Raw genomic sequence first — 17,559 nt, 5'->3', positions numbered from 1 at the left:
TGTCCATCAAGCGATTAACATTGAACTAAGCTGTGCCCCCATGTGGTTCAAAACGTCCAATTCTCAACTTCTTACAAATACTCAATCCATTTTATTTATATGTCCAAGAAAAAATGTGGAGGGAAAAAAAAAAAAAAAAGCTAAAGACACATTTCTTTACGTATGCAATACCATTTTTGGTTTAGAGAACTCCCATGGTCCTGTAAGGTTATAGCTGTAAGATTATAGCTGCCATTGCTACTCGTCTGCCCTTCAACAAAAAGTAAGAACAGCTGCGCTCATGTTCATACTACTTAGAATAAAAAAATGCCGTTATTTAAGAAACAAACCAACAGAATGAAAACCAATCAGAAACCCTACCCCAATTTTACAGATTGGGTGTCAGTACTGAATGCCTTTGCCTAGCAAGAGAATACTCAAACACCTGATGTATTCGATTTCACAGTAGAACTGGCACATACTAAATGAGAATGGGATTTCCAGAGTTGCCTTGGTTACCAGTCTGAAATTCTGCTTTGTGCACCTAGGAAGGTTTAAGTGAACCCCAAGAACTAGTCATTTCACTGCAAACTAGTATGAATTCTGAGAAGCCTCAAGGCTGCAGAACCCAGCTGTGGGGCAGTTGCCAACCACTGGTCTATGCTATTAAATTATTTCTTCCTCCCATAATTTGTAGGAATTGGCAAAACCACAAAATAAATCCCCACACCTATTCTGGCCTGGGTTATTAGCAGTGGTGACAACTGATTTTTACATGGCTTTTGACTAAACCACTGAGGTATATTTCTAGTTGAGGATGCTTTGCTGCCAGTCACACAGAGGTCATAACAAAAAAACCCCAAACCCTCAGTTCTATAACGGAAGAGTTCTTGTTTCAAATCTTGACCGAATTGCCAGGTAGGGTAATGCGGTTGGCATAGTGCATCTTGTTACTGCCTCAAACAAAAGGTAACTCAAAGGCTGCAAACCAGGAAAATACTGGCACTTCTTGAGGTGACAAGGTAAATTTTTCTCCTCTCAGACTCTGCCTGCATTTGTCAGCACCTCCATGACTACTGTCTGCACCGATACTTGCCAGGAGAGATGAGTTTCAGCAGAAGGCAGCTGCCTGCAGAGAGAAAAAACCTCCATGCTCCATAATACGGAGTGCAACATGATGGTGTATCATCTTGGAAGAGCTTCTTGCCCCATGCTTTGCTCTATGCGCAGAGAAATAATCCTGTTAGCAGGGGAATTAAATTAGCCATCAACAGCCAAAGGGTTACAACCAGGCCAGACGAGCAGGAGCATAAGTCTAAAACAAAAAACAAAACACAGTAAAACTTATAAATGTTATATTTAAAGAGATGATAAAATAACAAAGAGAACACTAAAAAATATCAAAAAGCAAAACCAGATTTGTGGTAGTCTGCATTGATGTATCCTAGCTCTCAAGGCTAGAACTCAAACCAGCCAAACAACATGATTATTCCCTTCATAATTAAATAAATTTCTGCATTCATTCACTAATAGCAATTAGGAGAAGAAACAAGAAAAATTTATTGGTATGGAAAGACAAGTAAGTTCCCTATGGCATGAATGGGGAGAAGCAACATTTCAAAACCATAGACTCTCAAAAGACCATTTTATTAATGCTTCTGATCTGTATGGCTGTAAGTCATGTAAGTACTCAAGCCACAAGAACAGCAAGCTGAAGGGAGGGATAAAAAAGGGGAGGCAGAAACCCCAGTACATGAATCAGGGAGTCTGTCCATATGGTAAGTAATCCACACAGCCATGAGGCTTAAGAAAACTATGGACATACATGTAAACTTAAACAGATAAAAATCTTTACACACATATATATATATATATATACACACACACACACACACATATATATATATAAGGCCCAGTTAGAATTAAAGTTGGTTAGGGATGTGAAAGGTAACAGGAAGGGATTGTATAATTACATTGCAAATAAAACACAGACTAGGAACAACATGGGCCCCCTCCAGGAGCTATCAGCAGAACTGGCTACCCTGGATTTGGAAAAGGTTGAGGTTCTCAATGACTTCTTTGCCTCGGTCTTCACTGGCAAAGGCTCTGATTGCACCACCCAAGTCTTGGAAAGCAGATGCAGGGACTGTGAGAATGGAGACCTTGGGCCCACTGTAGGAGAGGATCTGGTTTGAGACCATCTTAAGAACCTGAACGTGCACAAGTCCATGGGACCTGATGAAATCCATCCGTGGGTCCTGAAGGAGCTGGCAAATGAAGTTGCTAAGCTGCTGGCCATCATATTTGAAAAATCATGGCAGTCAGGTGAAGTTCCCGACGACTGGAAAAAGGGAAATATAACCCCCATTTTCAAGAAGGGGAAAATGGATGAGCCGGGGAATTACAGACCAGTCAGTCTCACCTCTGTGCCTGGCAAAATCTGGGAGCAGATTCTCCTGGAAGGCATGCTAAGGCACATGACAATCAACAAGGTGCTTGGTGACAGCCAGCATGGCTTCAGTAAAGGGAAATCCTGCCTGACCAATTTGGTGGCCTTCTATGATGGGGCTGCGGAACTGATGGACAGGGGTAGAGCAGTTGATGTCATCTACCTGGACTTGTGCAAAGCGTTCAACACTGTCCCACACGACATCCTTGTCTCTAAATTGGAGAGACATCAATTTGATGAATGGTGGATAAAGAACTGGCTGAATTGCCGCACACAAAGAGTTGTGGTCAATGGCTCAATGTCCAGCTGGAGACCAGTAACGAGTGGTGTCCCTCAGGGATCAGTGTTGGGACCGGTCTTGTTTAACATCTTCGTTGCTGACATGGACAGTGGGATTGAGTGCACCCTCAGCAAGTTTGCCGATGACACCAAGCTGTGTGGTTCGGTTGATACGCTGGAGGGAAGGAATGCCATCCAGAGGGACCTTGGCACACTTGTGAGGTGGGCAGATGTCAACTTCATGAAGTTTAACCATGACAAGTGCAAGGTCCTACACCTGGGTCGAAGCAATCCCAAGCACAGCTACAGGGTGGGCAGAGAAGAGATTCAGAGCAGCCCTGTGGAGGACTTGGGGGTGTTGGTCGATGAGAAACTAAACACAAGCTGGCTTCAGTGTGTGCTTGCAGCCCAGAAAGCCAAGTGTATCCTGGGCTGCATCAAAAGGAGCATGACCAGCAGGTCGAAGGAGGTGATCCTGCCCCTCTACTCTGCTCTTGTGAGACCTCACTTGGAGTATTGTGTACAGTTCTGGTGTCCTCAACACAAAAAGGACATGGAACTGTTGGAACAAGTCCAGAGGAGGGTCATGAGGATGATCAGGGGACTGGAGCACCTCCCACATGAAGACAGGCTGAGAAAGTTGGGGCTGTTCAGCCTGGAGAAGAGAAGGCTGCATGGAGACCTCATAGCAGCCTTCCAGTATCTGAAAGGGGGCATATAGGGATGCTGGGGAGGGACTCTTCTTTAGGAACTGCAGTGATAGGACAAGGGGTAATGGGTTCAAACTTACACAGGAAAGTTTAGACTGGATATAAGGAAGAAGTTCTTTACTGCAAGGGTGGTGAGGCAGTGGAATGGGTTGCCCAGGGAAGCTGTGAATGCTCCATCATTCAATGCGGTGCTCAAGGCCAGGTTTAGTGTGAGGTGTCCCTACCCATGGCAGGGGGGGTTGGAATTGGTGATCTTAAGGTCCTTTTCAACCCTAACTATTCTATCATTCTAAGACTGTGTGTGTGTGTGAGAGAGATAGAGAGAGAGATAGAGAGAGAGATAGAGAGAGAGAGAAACACCAAGCATGACTTCAAGCAGGTGCTAAAAGATATGAATCTCCTAGGTTACCATTTTCTCATTCTAAAATGTAACCTACAGGCCTCAAGTCAAGCTTTTTTCTCAAAAAATTAAACTGACAAATCTTTCTTGTTCTGGGATTACAGCATTAACATAGTCAGTGGGAAGTTATACAAGTAAGAACTCACAATCCAGCAAGGTGTTAATTTTGAAGGTTATAATAATGATATGGCCTTCCAAAACCAGGTCAGATTTTCTGGTGACTTGGTAGGCTAGAGCTGGACTTCTGGGATGACTACCAGAAGGAGACATGACATGAAGTAGTTAAGTTTCAGACACATTTCCCTTATGTTAACCACTAACTTGCACAGCTGCACAGCAAGAAGCAGGGCGCCTTTGCCTTCTTCCTTTAAGTCCTGTATCTAGGATCTTTATAACAGCCAGGCCATGGCTCTCCTTTAGTGCTCCCTGACAGTCAGAGCTGACACAAACCCTTAGAGTTTTCAGACATTTAATATAGTTTCACTTCAGTAAATAAGGCAACCTACCGATTGGTGCAGTTCTTGTTATATTAGAAGCTGGAGGATCGCGCTCTGGGGGACAAGAGTCACAGAAGTCTGAACAGGCTGGACAAATCAGATTCCCAATGTGTATCCAGCCATTCATCTGAATGCTCACAGTTAACACCTGACCCGAGCGGCTACACAAGTACGCCGTGTCCTTGACCCACACATGCAGCCCTTGTGGAGAACAAGAAACCTTAAAAGAAAAGAATGAAAGTCAAGTCTGTATTATGATCTCTCTGAAAAATGTTCTGGGGGTTGGAGGCTCTTTCAGTAAGTTAGTATTACATTCAGTAAACACTTGGTTATATAGAGCATAGATTAACTGCAAGTGTTTTAATGCCTTCAGAGCAAATATTTAGTTCAAGGAAGCTTTAAAGGACTGACTGTACTCTTTCTGCAATTATGCAGCTCACCAACTGAGAACCAGAGTAAGATCCAGGTTCTGCCAATGACTACTTTTTTAGAGTCGTGCTGTTGTTGAAAGTGACACCTTTAGTAAGGTAGTCCTGAAGATAAGGAGGATAATGAAAAGTGACACGCACAGCACTTTCCACCTTTGAAAAATCAGAGGGACTAATTAACATTAAGCTTCAACAACAGAAGATTCCAGTGTAAGTATTCCTGCTTAGCTGCAGAGAAAGCGTCATATGGGTAAGATAGGCGAAGCCCCTAGCAAGACTGAAAGTAACACACAAACCATCCCAGTGGTCACACATTTAACCTGATGCATGATCTAAACTACAGGTCTAAAATAGTTAGAAGATAGTTAGAAAATAGACATAAAACACTTAGAAGATACTTATTTTGAAAGCATGCCATATAACCTAGCAATTAAAGGCAGCAAATAGAATGCACAGTGTCCAGGTGCAAAGTTCTAACTGTTACAGGCTGTATTTTATGCCAGAATTTTCCCTTTAGCGTAATTAAAAAAAAGAAAAAAAGATAAATGTACTTGGTAACATCCACTACCCCAGTCAGGGTAACTGAGTTTCCTCCTGCACTGTTCCATGACAAAAGCAGATTTCTGAATCAGACATACAGAGTTTGGTCCGTACTTCTCTGCACCATAGTTTTTGGTAGGATCTAAGGTAGAAGGAATATAGTAAATTGCAACTTACTAGAGGAACAGAAAATCCACAGCAATTTAATATTCTATAATTAGTCAGTGTCTCCACAGGCAAATCGAGGTTGGAATCTTTCAGACCATTAATTGTTATCAATTTGAGAATTATGCTGCCTTGAATATGAAGTGGGAAGAAGCCCAAGCAAGCACTTTCCATCAGAACTGTGTGGGTATGTTTCCCCCACAGAGAGTGCCAGCTGTGATTGCTGGCTGGAGGGCAGAGGGTGTTTGGTTGGTTTTGAGATAATTGCACAGCTAGGTAACATCCTACAGCATTCTGGAGCTCTGCAATACTGAGCGTTCATGCACTATGCTAGGAGACAAGCCTGTGACCTGGTAATTTGCAATGCTTCTTGCCTTGAGAAAAATTACACTTACAGAGGTGGAATAGAATTATTTTTTCAGAGACTTAAAAAAATAACCAACCAACCAACCCCCCCCCCCCTTTGTCTTACATTTGGATCATTTGGAGTTAACGTCTGTTCAGTTTGTATGCAATTCTTGTATTGGATGTGTTTTCTTCCTATGTGTATAAGGTGTGCTGCGCTTCTCATCCCAGCACAACTTTTTACACAGCTAGTAGTGTAAAACTAATTTCACATCTAATTAATTAGAATATATAGCAAGTTCATTCCAGATTAACAAACATAGTCTCTTAAATACCATACTGAAGTCCTGAAAACTGACCTGGTTGGTTTTCAATTATTCTACAATCTGAGCTGCGTTGAAATTCGCCACTTAAATGCCAACTGAATTCTTGACTAAAGGGACAATAGTCAGCAATTTCTACTGAGCCACCATAATAAGGCAACTCTTCTGCTGGTACTCCATCAAGACTGTCAAAATACTGCAAAACAAAACAGGTAGTGAACAGTTTGTGCAAAGACAAGTGAACAACTTTTTTTATATAGAACCAAGCACTGCAGCTGTATCCACTCAGGAATGGTGTTAATAACTTACAATACCCATGAACCAGATGAGCCAGAAGTATTTAAGAATACTTAAATAATGCAGAAAGATTCATATTTGCATGTATCACTCCCCACCTCTTCCCCTGCCCCCCCCCCACTTCGCAGTCATAGCATTCTCCGGCATGAAAAGAACAAATTTCTTAGCATGCAGTGACACAAGGCAGCAGACTGGGTGAAGAAATAACTCTTATCAAAACATTCTGGGGTACTTATGCTGCACAGCAACACTACCATCTGATAATTTGGTTAGGTGGCCAAGTGATACCCTTATTGCTTTATTAAGATCACAAGGCTTTTTTTTCTAGCCTCCAGACTGCTTATAATAAATTAAGCAGATGTTTTTCACATTATCTACTCTTGTCTACTAGTTCAGAATTATAAAAGTGAAACAAATATAATCACCTGGCTGCAAACCACAAGAATTAAAAGTTACGTGGCAAAGCAAGATCCATTATACCTGATATTCCTGAGGTAACTGCTTTGGAAACTTCTGCAAGTTGCACACTGCTACTGCTCTTTGGTCCTGCCTGCAGGTTAACTGCAAAGGATTACTCCTCAAAGTGTCACAGTATGGACTGATTAATTGCCTCCTCAAAAAGAAAAATCACATTAGATCAGTGTAACTGCTTTTCATAATTTAACTAAGCAGCCTGTCAAGCCAGGCTGTTCCCGCTCTCCCCCACACTTGGTCAATCAGACATAAAAGTTCTCACTTCTTCTCTGGAGGCTAATTATTGTTATTTGTCAGGTTATGAGACCTTTGTAATTTGAAGAATATCAAACCAAAGTTACAATGCACCTACTTAATTTTAATGACTCTTTGTAAATTCTAAAGAAAAAACCTAAAACATACAAGCAAAACAGGCCACCACACATCTGTGTCCTAGAAATTTACTAGTACTGTAACAAAGAAAGAAGGAAGGCTTTGTGCTGAAGATGTCTCTCAGAAGCCTTTGTTGTGAAGATGCCTGTCATCATCTTCTGTGGCTTTAAGTACAATCCAGTAACCCAAGATTACATAGGCTGCATTTCCAATTAACAGGGACAAAATAAGAAAGCAAACACTTCCAGATTAAGTCCCTCTTTCTAAAGCATAGCCCTCTTAAAATGTAGAATGTGCTTACACTACAAGATGTTTGGCTCTGCATTTACTGTGTGGGATGCTTATGCTCTTAATACATTTTGTGTGCTCCTTCTTAGATGCATTCTGAAGGTACTTATGAGGGCATTCCTTGTCAATCTGCCGCTACTTCTTTTTACTGAGTTGCATGTGAAGGACAAATGTAAACAAGCATCAGAGTTCCACCTTTTAAAAGATTGTATTCTTACTTTTGTCTCTTTTGGTCAATCCAGAATTTACAGCTCTTCATCACAAAGTCACAGCCTTTATTGCGTCCCCAATCTAATTTCTCTGCCATGCTGTAATTTGCTTTATACCAGCTGCAAAGGTATTTTGAAACAAGAATATAGTTACTTAAAAAATTAGTGTTCTGATTAATAAAACAACAGTTTGAAGAACTTCAAACTATGCCTTAAGGTCTTCAAATGAAGAAAAAAAAAAAAAAGGAAGCTGCATCCTCTTCTGCCTATAACAAAATACATTGCAATTTCACAACTTTTCAAGTCACAATGAACTAAAAGAAATTTGCATTGCTTGCTTCTTCAACAGCAATGCATTGTGACCTTGAAAGGAACACTGCCTACAAGAGGATAAAAATGTTGACAAATTATGCTTTTGATCTGCAAGAAGGGTTGAAAAATTATTCTACAGGTTTTATAGATGCAACATAGAAGACTTATGTTAGGAAAAAGTAAACAATTATTATAAACAGTACTATGCACTGCAATCCAATCCAAATTTTAAAGGCTAGGGCAAGAATAGATGGGTTTTGAAATACATAAAGAAAAATGAACATACTAGGTTTACCTCCTTGTATAATGCAATGCTTATTACACCCATTATCTACTGTGTTGGAGTTTGATAAGCACAATTCTTCAATTCCAAGTAAAATCAAGTACAAAGAAAAAAATCAAACAATCTCCTTCCAACCTCCCCCCATCCATATTAATTCTTACCCTGTATCTTCCATTAAGGCTAACGTGATCCTGGAAAAGACTCGATTCTGTGTATGGGATCCAGTCATTGCTTCATTCTGAAAGTCACCAGTTACTATTAGCAAGCCACTGAAAAGCCTTATTGTAAGAAAATGCTTCCTATAAAAAAGGATTTTATTTCCAGTCCGTTCTTACTATTGACAACCAAATTCCAACCTCTTCCATAAAAGTGATCAAAAGTGCAACTCCTTTCCCCACTCCACCCTACAAAGCTTTAGAATTCCAGAAGTCAGAAATGCCATTCCAAATTCTGGCTAAATCTTATCCATGACCAATGTGCACTTGTTTTTCTCGAGGCAAAATAAAACTCTTCTCTCTTCTAGCATATTTATCAACAGGAATCACACCAGGTCTTCTGTCTCCTTTTGGCAAGATGAAAGCCAAGCTCATTTAATTTTTTTGTGCAAGACTGACTTTTAGTTTCCACACAATTTCTAGTAGTCTTTTTCAGCACAGCCCACATAACTCAAGAAATACAGCACTCCAAATAAAGCTCTATTAGAGTGGCAGTTGAATTTTCCACCTCATTTAAAAATAAGCAAGCCCCTGCCATCCTCAAAAGAGCAACTCCAGTCACCTTTTCCTAGTTAGTTTCTTAATCATTTTATAACTGGCAATTGTAACACCCATGTCTTTTTTCCTGCTCGGTCAGTCCCATCTGATAAGCTTCAGGCTTACAGCAAAAGTCACTCACCCTTAATTACACAACTCTGGGATTTCTAGTACTGAACTTCATCTCATTTCTATTATTTCTTCAAGACATGTAGTTTTCCAGCCTTTCCTCTCCACTACTGGGATTAGGAGGAGTTACCACTAGGAAATTTAGTAGTGTCAAATTTGCTTTCTCCAGTGAGAACCTGATCAAGACCAAAACCAAACTATACCAGTTACTTTCCAGATACAAAGTTTCTCTGGAAAGGTAGAAAGGAGACTAGTAATAGTATCCTATTACTATGTCAATCCTGTTCAGTCCTTAGATTTATCCTCATCCTAATGGCAGTCTTTCCGTTTGGCTTTAAACTGTTCCACACTAAAGGTTACTGAAAAGCAGGAAAAGCTAATGATTTTGGCCTCAAGAAAAACACATTTTTCAAGATTACTGCCACAAAAAGGTCTGTGCTGAAGCACTACCTTCTTCTGCATATAACAGTAACTAAAGAGTGTATCTCTGCAAACACACTGCAAAGTTATAAATAAAAATAAGAATTAAATGAATGAAAAGTGTTTTCAGGATGAAAGCATTTCCTTGATCAGGTGAGGTTCTGGAGTAGAGAAAGCAAAAGCTAGCCCCAGGGTACATGAATAAAGATTAAGTCAAGATAATGAATAGACAGAACAATCAAATATTTGAGGCAGAGGGTGACAAAATTGGAATTACTCAAAGGAATACCCCTTTTCCTAAAAAACAAACAAACAAAAAAGAAACATACTTTCTCAAAAAGGCAAATGGCAGACAAAAGTAAGAGAAATTAAGTCTTTCAGTAATCATCTTACCTCAAACTCATACTCTGAGACTTGGCAACATAGGTAGATTTATCTTCTTATCTTAACTGGTATGTTTAAGTATTTTTAGCTTAGTGCTGTTTGTGATGTTTTTTGATTAAATTTGATACAACTGCTTTTCAAGGCTCCAGTAGCTTCCACTATAAACCTAAAAATAAACGCAGAGGAACAGATGTTCCCACCCCCACCCCATTCCTAATATCAGCACTAACCTCCAACAACCTCTTTTCCCAGTGATTGAGCTCAGTACCCATGCCACCTTGATTTTCAAGCTCCATTCCCTCCAGAATTGGACAATTAAAATGTTTTCGAGCTTCTTCCTAGAAAGAAAACATTTCAGCTCAACTCTCATAATATTGAGATGGATACCCATATACAGTCCTCATGTTCTAGAATTATCCTTCAAAGTATTTTAGTATTTCTTTTTCTACTATCTTGATTTTCTCCGAGTATAAAAACACTTCTACTGAGAAGCTGAGTAAGCCAGCAAGTAACCCAGCACCAAGTCTAACAATACGTCTACTTATCTCCTGGAAATAAATGATGAAAGTTTACAAGACTAAAACACCAATGGAATTAGCTGAGAATGGCATGCACTCACTTAAAACCATAAAAAAAACCACAACCAACCAACTAAAAAAGCCAACAGCATAGGAACACTATTACCCTGCTTCTGCCAAATGTTTCAGATAAAAAACACTTTTCTACTTGGAAGCTGTACATGTCACCTAGTTTTGTATGGGGGAGTGTTTTCTGCAAGATATCTGAAAACCTTCAGGGCCATCACAACAATGATGTGGTTTCACAATCAGGAGTCCAGCTACACTCTTGGTAGTGCCAGTGAGCACTTTAAATGCTCTGAAGGGTTTGTGCAGCACCGCCAATTTTAAAAACAGGGGTAACTAAGTCTGCTCTATATACTAAGTTACATGTAAAGCAAACAAGAAGATTATTTGTGGCCAAATATGATTAACATTGTAACTTGTTTCCCATCCAAGCATAGCTTAAGCATATGTTCTCTTGGGGGCGGGGGAAGCAGGATAGATTTCAAGAATACTTGAAGAAGTTCTTTTTAAAATGTGACAAAACGTTTGCTGCATTATTTTGTAATCAATAAAATTAGAAAGAGATTAAAGCAATGCTTTTAAAGAGAAAAGTAGAAAATAGGATGAACTTAGAGAAAAAAAACCAGTGACAACAGTATCTGTTAAGGCAACCAGATGTTTAAGCTTGTAGGAAGACATCTAAAGAGTAGGATTAAGGAATCTATTCAACATCAGTTTATCTAAACCTTTTATAGCTTACCTCCCAGTCCCTTAATTGTCTCTTTACTATGTCGATTTATTTATTTCAGGCCCTTGTGAACCATTTTCCACTTCACTTTTGAATCTTCCCCTCTCAACTAATTATACTGTCAGGGAAAGCGTATTCATTATTAGGTTATTACTTCCTAAAGAAGAAATATTTATGACTCAAGAATGTGATGGTAACCTTGGCATACAAAGTTTAAGATTTAAAGTTTATTCACACTTACAACTACACGAGGTGTTACCAGAAGATAAACAGTATGGCGCAGCATTTTTCCCCCACGTATGTCCCATAACCTCACTGCTTTATGAACGACTTTATTGCTCCACTGATACAAACCTAGACTGTAAGAACAACATCCTGGTTACACATCTTTCCCCCAAGCACATACTACTGAGCAAAGAACTATCTCTGTAAAAAACAGAATCATGAAGAATTTCTGCACTTCCTCATGCTTTCCGAAGTTTAAATTTATTATGCAACATTTCTCCTTTGCAATATATGCATTCATTATATGCACACGTCTGACTTAATAAGCCAAAGATTATTAAAAATATGCCTGTAGACTCAAAATGTATTTTGTGCAGTTACCGAAAGTGCAAGGAACAAAATAAAAATCCTCAGAAATGCTATTATTAAAAAGGTGAACAAAATTAAAGCTTTCTACCCTCCCACCTCCATAAATCGCTGGAACACTTCTACAGTATCAACTTAATGAAGAAAACAAAGTGAATAACAATCGTTATTGAAGAAAACATTTCTTCAGTAACAAGTCTGAAAAATCCCACAATAGACTACACACATTCTGCAGTGCGTAGTCAGTTCCGCGTAACTATAAACCTTGACTGATATATGTCTTAAAAATGAACTGCACTGACATTAGACAGACTACAGAAAATACAGGTCTCAATTTAGGTAAGATGTCCAGCAAGCATCAAACTTTAAGCATGGGTAGTTTTAATGCTTAACTTTAAGCCTCCTGATAAATGAAATCCTGCCTTAGTTTGTAATATATGTGGATAATACAAGTGCTTACTGCTAATGTAAAGAAAGACTAAAAAAAGCAGCACACATGAATGTTTGAACATAATAAAGGGAAAACATTCTGAAAATGGAATCAGGCTGAATTCTCAACAGGCAAAAGTACATTCCAAAAAGGCAATGTGAAAATATCCTTCAATGGGAGTACAGAGAGGTCTCAAAAAATAAAATACCTTTCATTAAAAGGAGGGAGTCCATCCGCGTATCTTGTTGTCAGAGGTTTTCCATCTTCATTACGATAAAATGCAAACAGTCCAGCAGAGAAACCCTTCAAGTTGAAAACCAAGCACAGGGAAACCTTTGGTAAGACATTCACATTCAAAGTCAAATGCCATGAAAGAATTATCACACCCACCACAGATAAACTGGAAGTACCACATTTCAAGGCAATTAACGCAAATTAAAGGAGGCAAAACATGAGCTTTCCTCCACCAATCATCCTTCTCTGGCAACAAGCTGGAGGCACATGAAGAAGCAGGCACAGATTTCAGGGAAACATCAACCCTTACCAGTGCATGGATAATCTCATGTTTCACTGTAGATAACATGCCAACAAACTCCTGAGCTTGTGTTGAAATCATATTTGGACACAAGTTAGCATATCCTGCTATTGGCCTGGAAGACAGTTTTAAAATTAAATTGTTTTCAGTAAGATACTAGAAAATTCAAATGATACTCACTTGAAGAGGCCGAAGTTTTAAAATAAAAAAAAATAGTGCTTCCAAACAACTTCCCAAGTAATTTCTAAAACGTCTGTTAATCACACAGCAACTGCACGGCTGTCAATTGAAAAGGGGAGGGGTGGGTTCAATCTCTATGTTCAGTATTTGGCACAGGTGCTAGCCTGTGTAAGAGATCTGAATTTTAGATGAGGCAAACTATAGAGGTACAAAGTGTTACAACCACTACAACTGACATTCACTTCAACAGAAACAGGATCTTGAGATAAAGTTTAGACAGTAACACCAGAGGATTAGCTTTGACTTAAATGCCTTTCAGCTTTGCAAGTTAAACACCACTTGATGGTTTTGTGGTTTTACATAAGTACAGCATTGTCTATTTCACTAACGACTTCTACTTCCCTATATTATGCAACACAATTGAAACTCAGCATCTAACCAATTTAAAACACTTGTAAGCTTAATTTAGAAAAGAGTTTGCTACAGAAGGAATACTTGCCTGTCCATTTCAGCTTCCAGTTGGCAGTAGGCTGCATATGCAATGATATTTTCATGGCCACACCTTTCAGTAGTGAGAGCACTAACGTAAAGCACAAAGTCAGCGTCTCGAACCCCTTCTTGGTCAGGTAAGCCAGTGGGCCCACAGTGCCATTCATTCTCACTGCACACCCTGCATTGCTTTGACAATGTTCAAATGGAACAATATAAATACTTTAGCAATAATCAAAATTTTGCATGACAAAATTCAATTAGTTTGAAGTCAAGAATAAATCCCATTGTAAGCAAGCAGAAATGAGAAAACTCCCTGTGAAGACTGTAAACAAAAATAGAGCCAATTTTCAAATGACCACCTCTTTTTATTTATTACACACCAGGAAGGTGGCAGCTTCTGAAGGGAAAAAAAAAATGGTCCGCAGAGCCAGATATCCCAAAACTAGCACCCTTTATTTCCTACAAATTGAAAAATTCTTGGCTCATGGAAATAGTATACCTAAGTCGTAACTGCTTTTCACATGTAGTCTGGTACATTTGTAATACCATAGCTGAAACTCCAAGATAAGAGGAAGAAAGAAATCTACTGAACACGTACTGTGGTTGAATTAAAAATTCATGCAAAAGAACAAGCTCGAAGCATTTCCTGCACTGTGCTGATGGTTCAGAAGATACCCTCTTAAAATATGGTCTTCAAAAAAAATCAGAATTTATTATTAATTCTGGGAAAATCAGACAAATTACTCATGGACTAAGGTGAATTACAAAGTGAGTAGCAGTAATTTAATGAGCTTTGAACCTCATCCGCTTTGTATAGTTCACTATAACACAGGCTTAGAGAACAGTAAACAGTCCAGTTTTACTTGACTTTTGGTTGAACAGAATGAACTAAAGAAAATCCCACTAACTGAAGTTGTTCTATTCTGCCACTCAAATGTAGTGATCCCCCACAAAAAGGTCACTTCTGCACAGTTAGTAATTTTAGGTTTTTTATTAATTTCCACAAACAATAATATTTCAAAGGTTGAGAAGCACTCGGACGGTTTAGCTTACCTGGAGATGTTTCACAGGAACTATAACTGGCCCACATCTTGTGTGGTCTGCACAGGCTCCTCGGCAGTATCTGTGAGGGTCCGCTTTCCTCCTTAAGTATTGGTTTGTGGCACACTGCCTTCAATAAATTATGAAGGACAGTCAGCACTGGTTTATTATTAAACTGTAGTATAGTCTTCCAGCACCCAACAGCACTACAAATACAGGTATTTAATGCAACTCTACAGTGAGAATTGTTAGTTACCCTGCTCTGGAAGACAATGCAATTGGAGTATCCACATGTTCAAAGAGAGATTAGGAACAAGTTCATAAATAAGGGTGTGTATAAAGGAAACCAGCAGCATGTATACCCTTTAACAGCTCTGATACAACACATGGAGATGTTGACCATGGAAGGTAGGCAGATTTATGTGTGTTCCCTAAATAGCACCTGCTACCACCACTGGGTCAGGTGGGCCACTGGTCTGATTCAGGAGGGCATTTCTTACACTGCTGTTCCCATTTCAAAGGCTATACAATACAATGTTAAACATCAAATATAGCAAGTGATTTTCAACAAAGTTTCACGTACCTGCTTAGTAATATAGTACCCGTGGATTTGCGCACTTGAAATGTCTTCTCCAAATAAGATATAGCTTGTGGAAAAAGTTTGCTCTGAATAGAACAAAAATAAGTCACCCAGAAGCAGTGCAGATATAACTCACCTTAAAAGCATTAACTACCAAGTTATATGGTAGAGCAGAATAGCAAAAATCCAGACTTCCTAAGAAGTTCAATTGCTATGAATATATTTAGGAAAAATTTTGTTTCAGTTCCAATATTCTGTTATTCCAAATATTTCAGTATTTTGTATTAGGATGGCAAAATGAGAACAGAACCAACACTAATTTGAATATACAGCTTCAAAGAGGATTAAAAAAATATATACGTCCTGCCCACTGAAACCTTTACACCTTGGGATATAGCAAAACACCTGTCAAACAACATTCAACAGAATACTGGAAGCGTTTGAAATAGAGGCATCATCTGTACACAAAGGCTTAGTCTCCCAGAATAGAGGATATGAAATTGCTGGTATTCAAAGCCTGTAATTAAATTTGCACTAAGCTTAGCATCCATGTAATAAGCACGTACAAACAAAAAGGGGAAGCAAATACGACATACCTTTATAAGGTGTCTTTTCTCAGGTAGCAAACTATTTTATAAACAAAACAAACAAGCTTTAGTTAATACGATTCTAATTCTCAGATGGGGGGGGGGGGGGATGTCACAACACTATACTCACTCCTCAACACTTCTGTCATAGGTAATGTTAATTCTTAGCTGCTGATCCACATTTCTCTTCAAGACATGATTTTCCTTTAGAGCGACTTGGTAGACAACCTGGCAGGGAGAGGACGAAACCGCTGGAGGAGGGCAGCCACACCAACGGGTGCTTCCCGCTCCTCCTCACCTACGAGAGCACCTTTTTGTCCGTCTTTACACAAAGCCCCGTCCCGCCTTTCTCGTCCCACACCGCCGGGACGGTCAGGCAGACACCACACCGCACCGCTCTGCCACCCTCACCAGCGCTGCCACCGACCACACCCTAGGGGGGGGCCAAGCGGACAGACTCGCACAGCTCGGCCCGCAAGCGGACGGGGACGGAGCCCTCGCCCCAAGCCCCTCGCCGCAGCCTAAGGACCCCCCGCGGCGGCCCCACCTCCTCGCTGCTGGGCACGCGGTGGTGACAGGACGAGGAAGAGGATGGAGAGAGGGCGGCGACACGGCCGCAGCCAAGAAGCGGCAGCAACAGCAGCGCGGCGGTAAAAGCTGCCAGCAGCGGTCGGCAAGAGCGGCACGGCCGGAGGCGCCCATCGCCCGGCTCGGCGGCCATCTTCGACTGCCCTTCTGCCGCGTCGCCATGGAGGCAGCGCCGGTGGTAGTGGCTCTCGCCAATGGGCGAGCGGGGAGCGCGGGAGAAGGTGGGGCGGAAGCGACGGACTCTCCTGATTGGGAGGGGCTAACGGAGGGGCGGGGCAGGGGTGTGAGGTGAAGGTGACGGAGGGCGCACGGCGCGGTGCTGTGTAGCGTAATGCGGCGTTTGCAGGGTCAGCGCAGTGCTGTGCAGTACAGCGCGACGGGAAGCGGTGTGATACAGTGCAATGCAGCGTAATGCAATACAGTGCTCTGCAGGTGAGCCTCCTGCACAGTGGTTCAGGGCAACAGTGTGGTGCCTGTGAGGCAAGGCAGCGCTGGACGGTGGGTAGCAGTGTGGTAAGGGGACAGCGCACCACTGTACAGGGCAACACAAGGCGATGCAGTGCTGTGTGGCGCAATGCAGCGCCGTGCAATCTGGTTGGATGCAGTGTGGCACAATGCACTGTTGTGGAGCAATACAGTTGGGTCTATGCAGTGCTGAGGGGACTTGTGCATCAACCACATTGCTGCAAGCCTCACAGAGCTTCGGTTGCCCTGCTGCTATTAAAAGCCAGTTAGGGGCTTGGGAGCCATAATGCCCAGCTCAGCAAGGCCCCTCATTCTCTCACCTAGACCGAGCTCCTTGGTCTCTGGGAATCCTGCACCTAGAGGAGTTTTCTCCAGGCTCTGAGTCTGAAATACTACTGCTGGGAAGAAAAGTCCTGTTGCAGCCAGCCCATCCCAGTATTTGAGTCTGGAGCTGAGATTTCAGTCTTCATATGTGATGCAGCCCTTTTCTCAGCCCTCAAACTCTGTACAAAGTATCCCTAAATTTCTAGTACAGAAACTACTCAAGAAACTCTTACCACCACCAATAGGGATAACAATTGTCTGGGGTTGTGTAGTGCTTCATCTTGCAGCTCCTGCTGCATTCCAAGGCACTCAATTATAATGAGGGCCATGCAAGTAGAAGGTGGTGTGTCCTGGCTCACCTAGTAGCTCTGTGGCAGCAGGGGAGAAGCTGGTAGATGCC

General features: G+C 41.0%; 1 protein-coding gene across 1 annotated transcript; it reads right to left on the bottom strand.

Moving 5' to 3' along the window:
- Positions 1-220: 220 nt before the first annotated feature.
- On the bottom strand, positions 221-16,610 carry LMLN (leishmanolysin like peptidase). Its single transcript, XM_061369993.1, has 17 exons — positions 16,330-16,610; positions 15,913-16,010; positions 15,792-15,822; positions 15,199-15,281; positions 14,628-14,745; positions 13,582-13,760; positions 12,912-13,017; positions 12,576-12,670; positions 11,588-11,705; positions 10,266-10,373; positions 8,512-8,588; positions 7,765-7,875; positions 6,893-7,025; positions 6,152-6,311; positions 5,294-5,424; positions 4,324-4,534; positions 221-1,294 (listed from the first exon to the last, which is right to left on the bottom strand). Exons 1-17 carry the CDS (start codon positions 16,501-16,503, stop codon positions 1,200-1,202), a joined length of 2,028 nt encoding a protein of 675 aa, XP_061225977.1. The 5' UTR covers positions 16,504-16,610; the 3' UTR covers positions 221-1,199.
- Positions 16,611-17,559: the final 949 nt, after the last annotated feature.

The sequence above is a fragment of the Neopsephotus bourkii genome, unplaced genomic scaffold, assembly GCF_033783945.1.
Source record: "Neopsephotus bourkii isolate Nb327-2 ecotype Australia unplaced genomic scaffold, CSIRO-AGI_Nbou_v1 NB_1526, whole genome shotgun sequence".
NCBI lineage: Eukaryota > Metazoa > Chordata > Aves > Psittaciformes > Psittacidae > Neopsephotus > Neopsephotus bourkii.
Note: the sequence above shows the minus strand (reverse complement) of the source record. Positions and strands in the feature narration are given on the sequence as shown.

What these genes read in the sequence shown, in the direction of transcription:
- LMLN (XM_061369993.1), bottom strand. Translation starts at nt 16,503, where the DNA reads ATGGCCGCCGAGCCGGGCGATGGGCGCCTCCGGCCGTGCCGCTCTTGC. An exon ending in TATGACAGAAGTGTTGAGGA is followed by an intron (nt 15,823 to 15,912) that starts GTGAGTATAGTG and finishes TTTATAAAATAG; the next exon opens with TTTGCTACCTGAGAAAAGAC. An exon ending in TTCCTGTGAAACATCTCCAG is followed by an intron (nt 13,761 to 14,627) that starts GTAAGCTAAACC and finishes ACATTGTCAAAG; the next exon opens with CAATGCAGGGTGTGCAGTGA.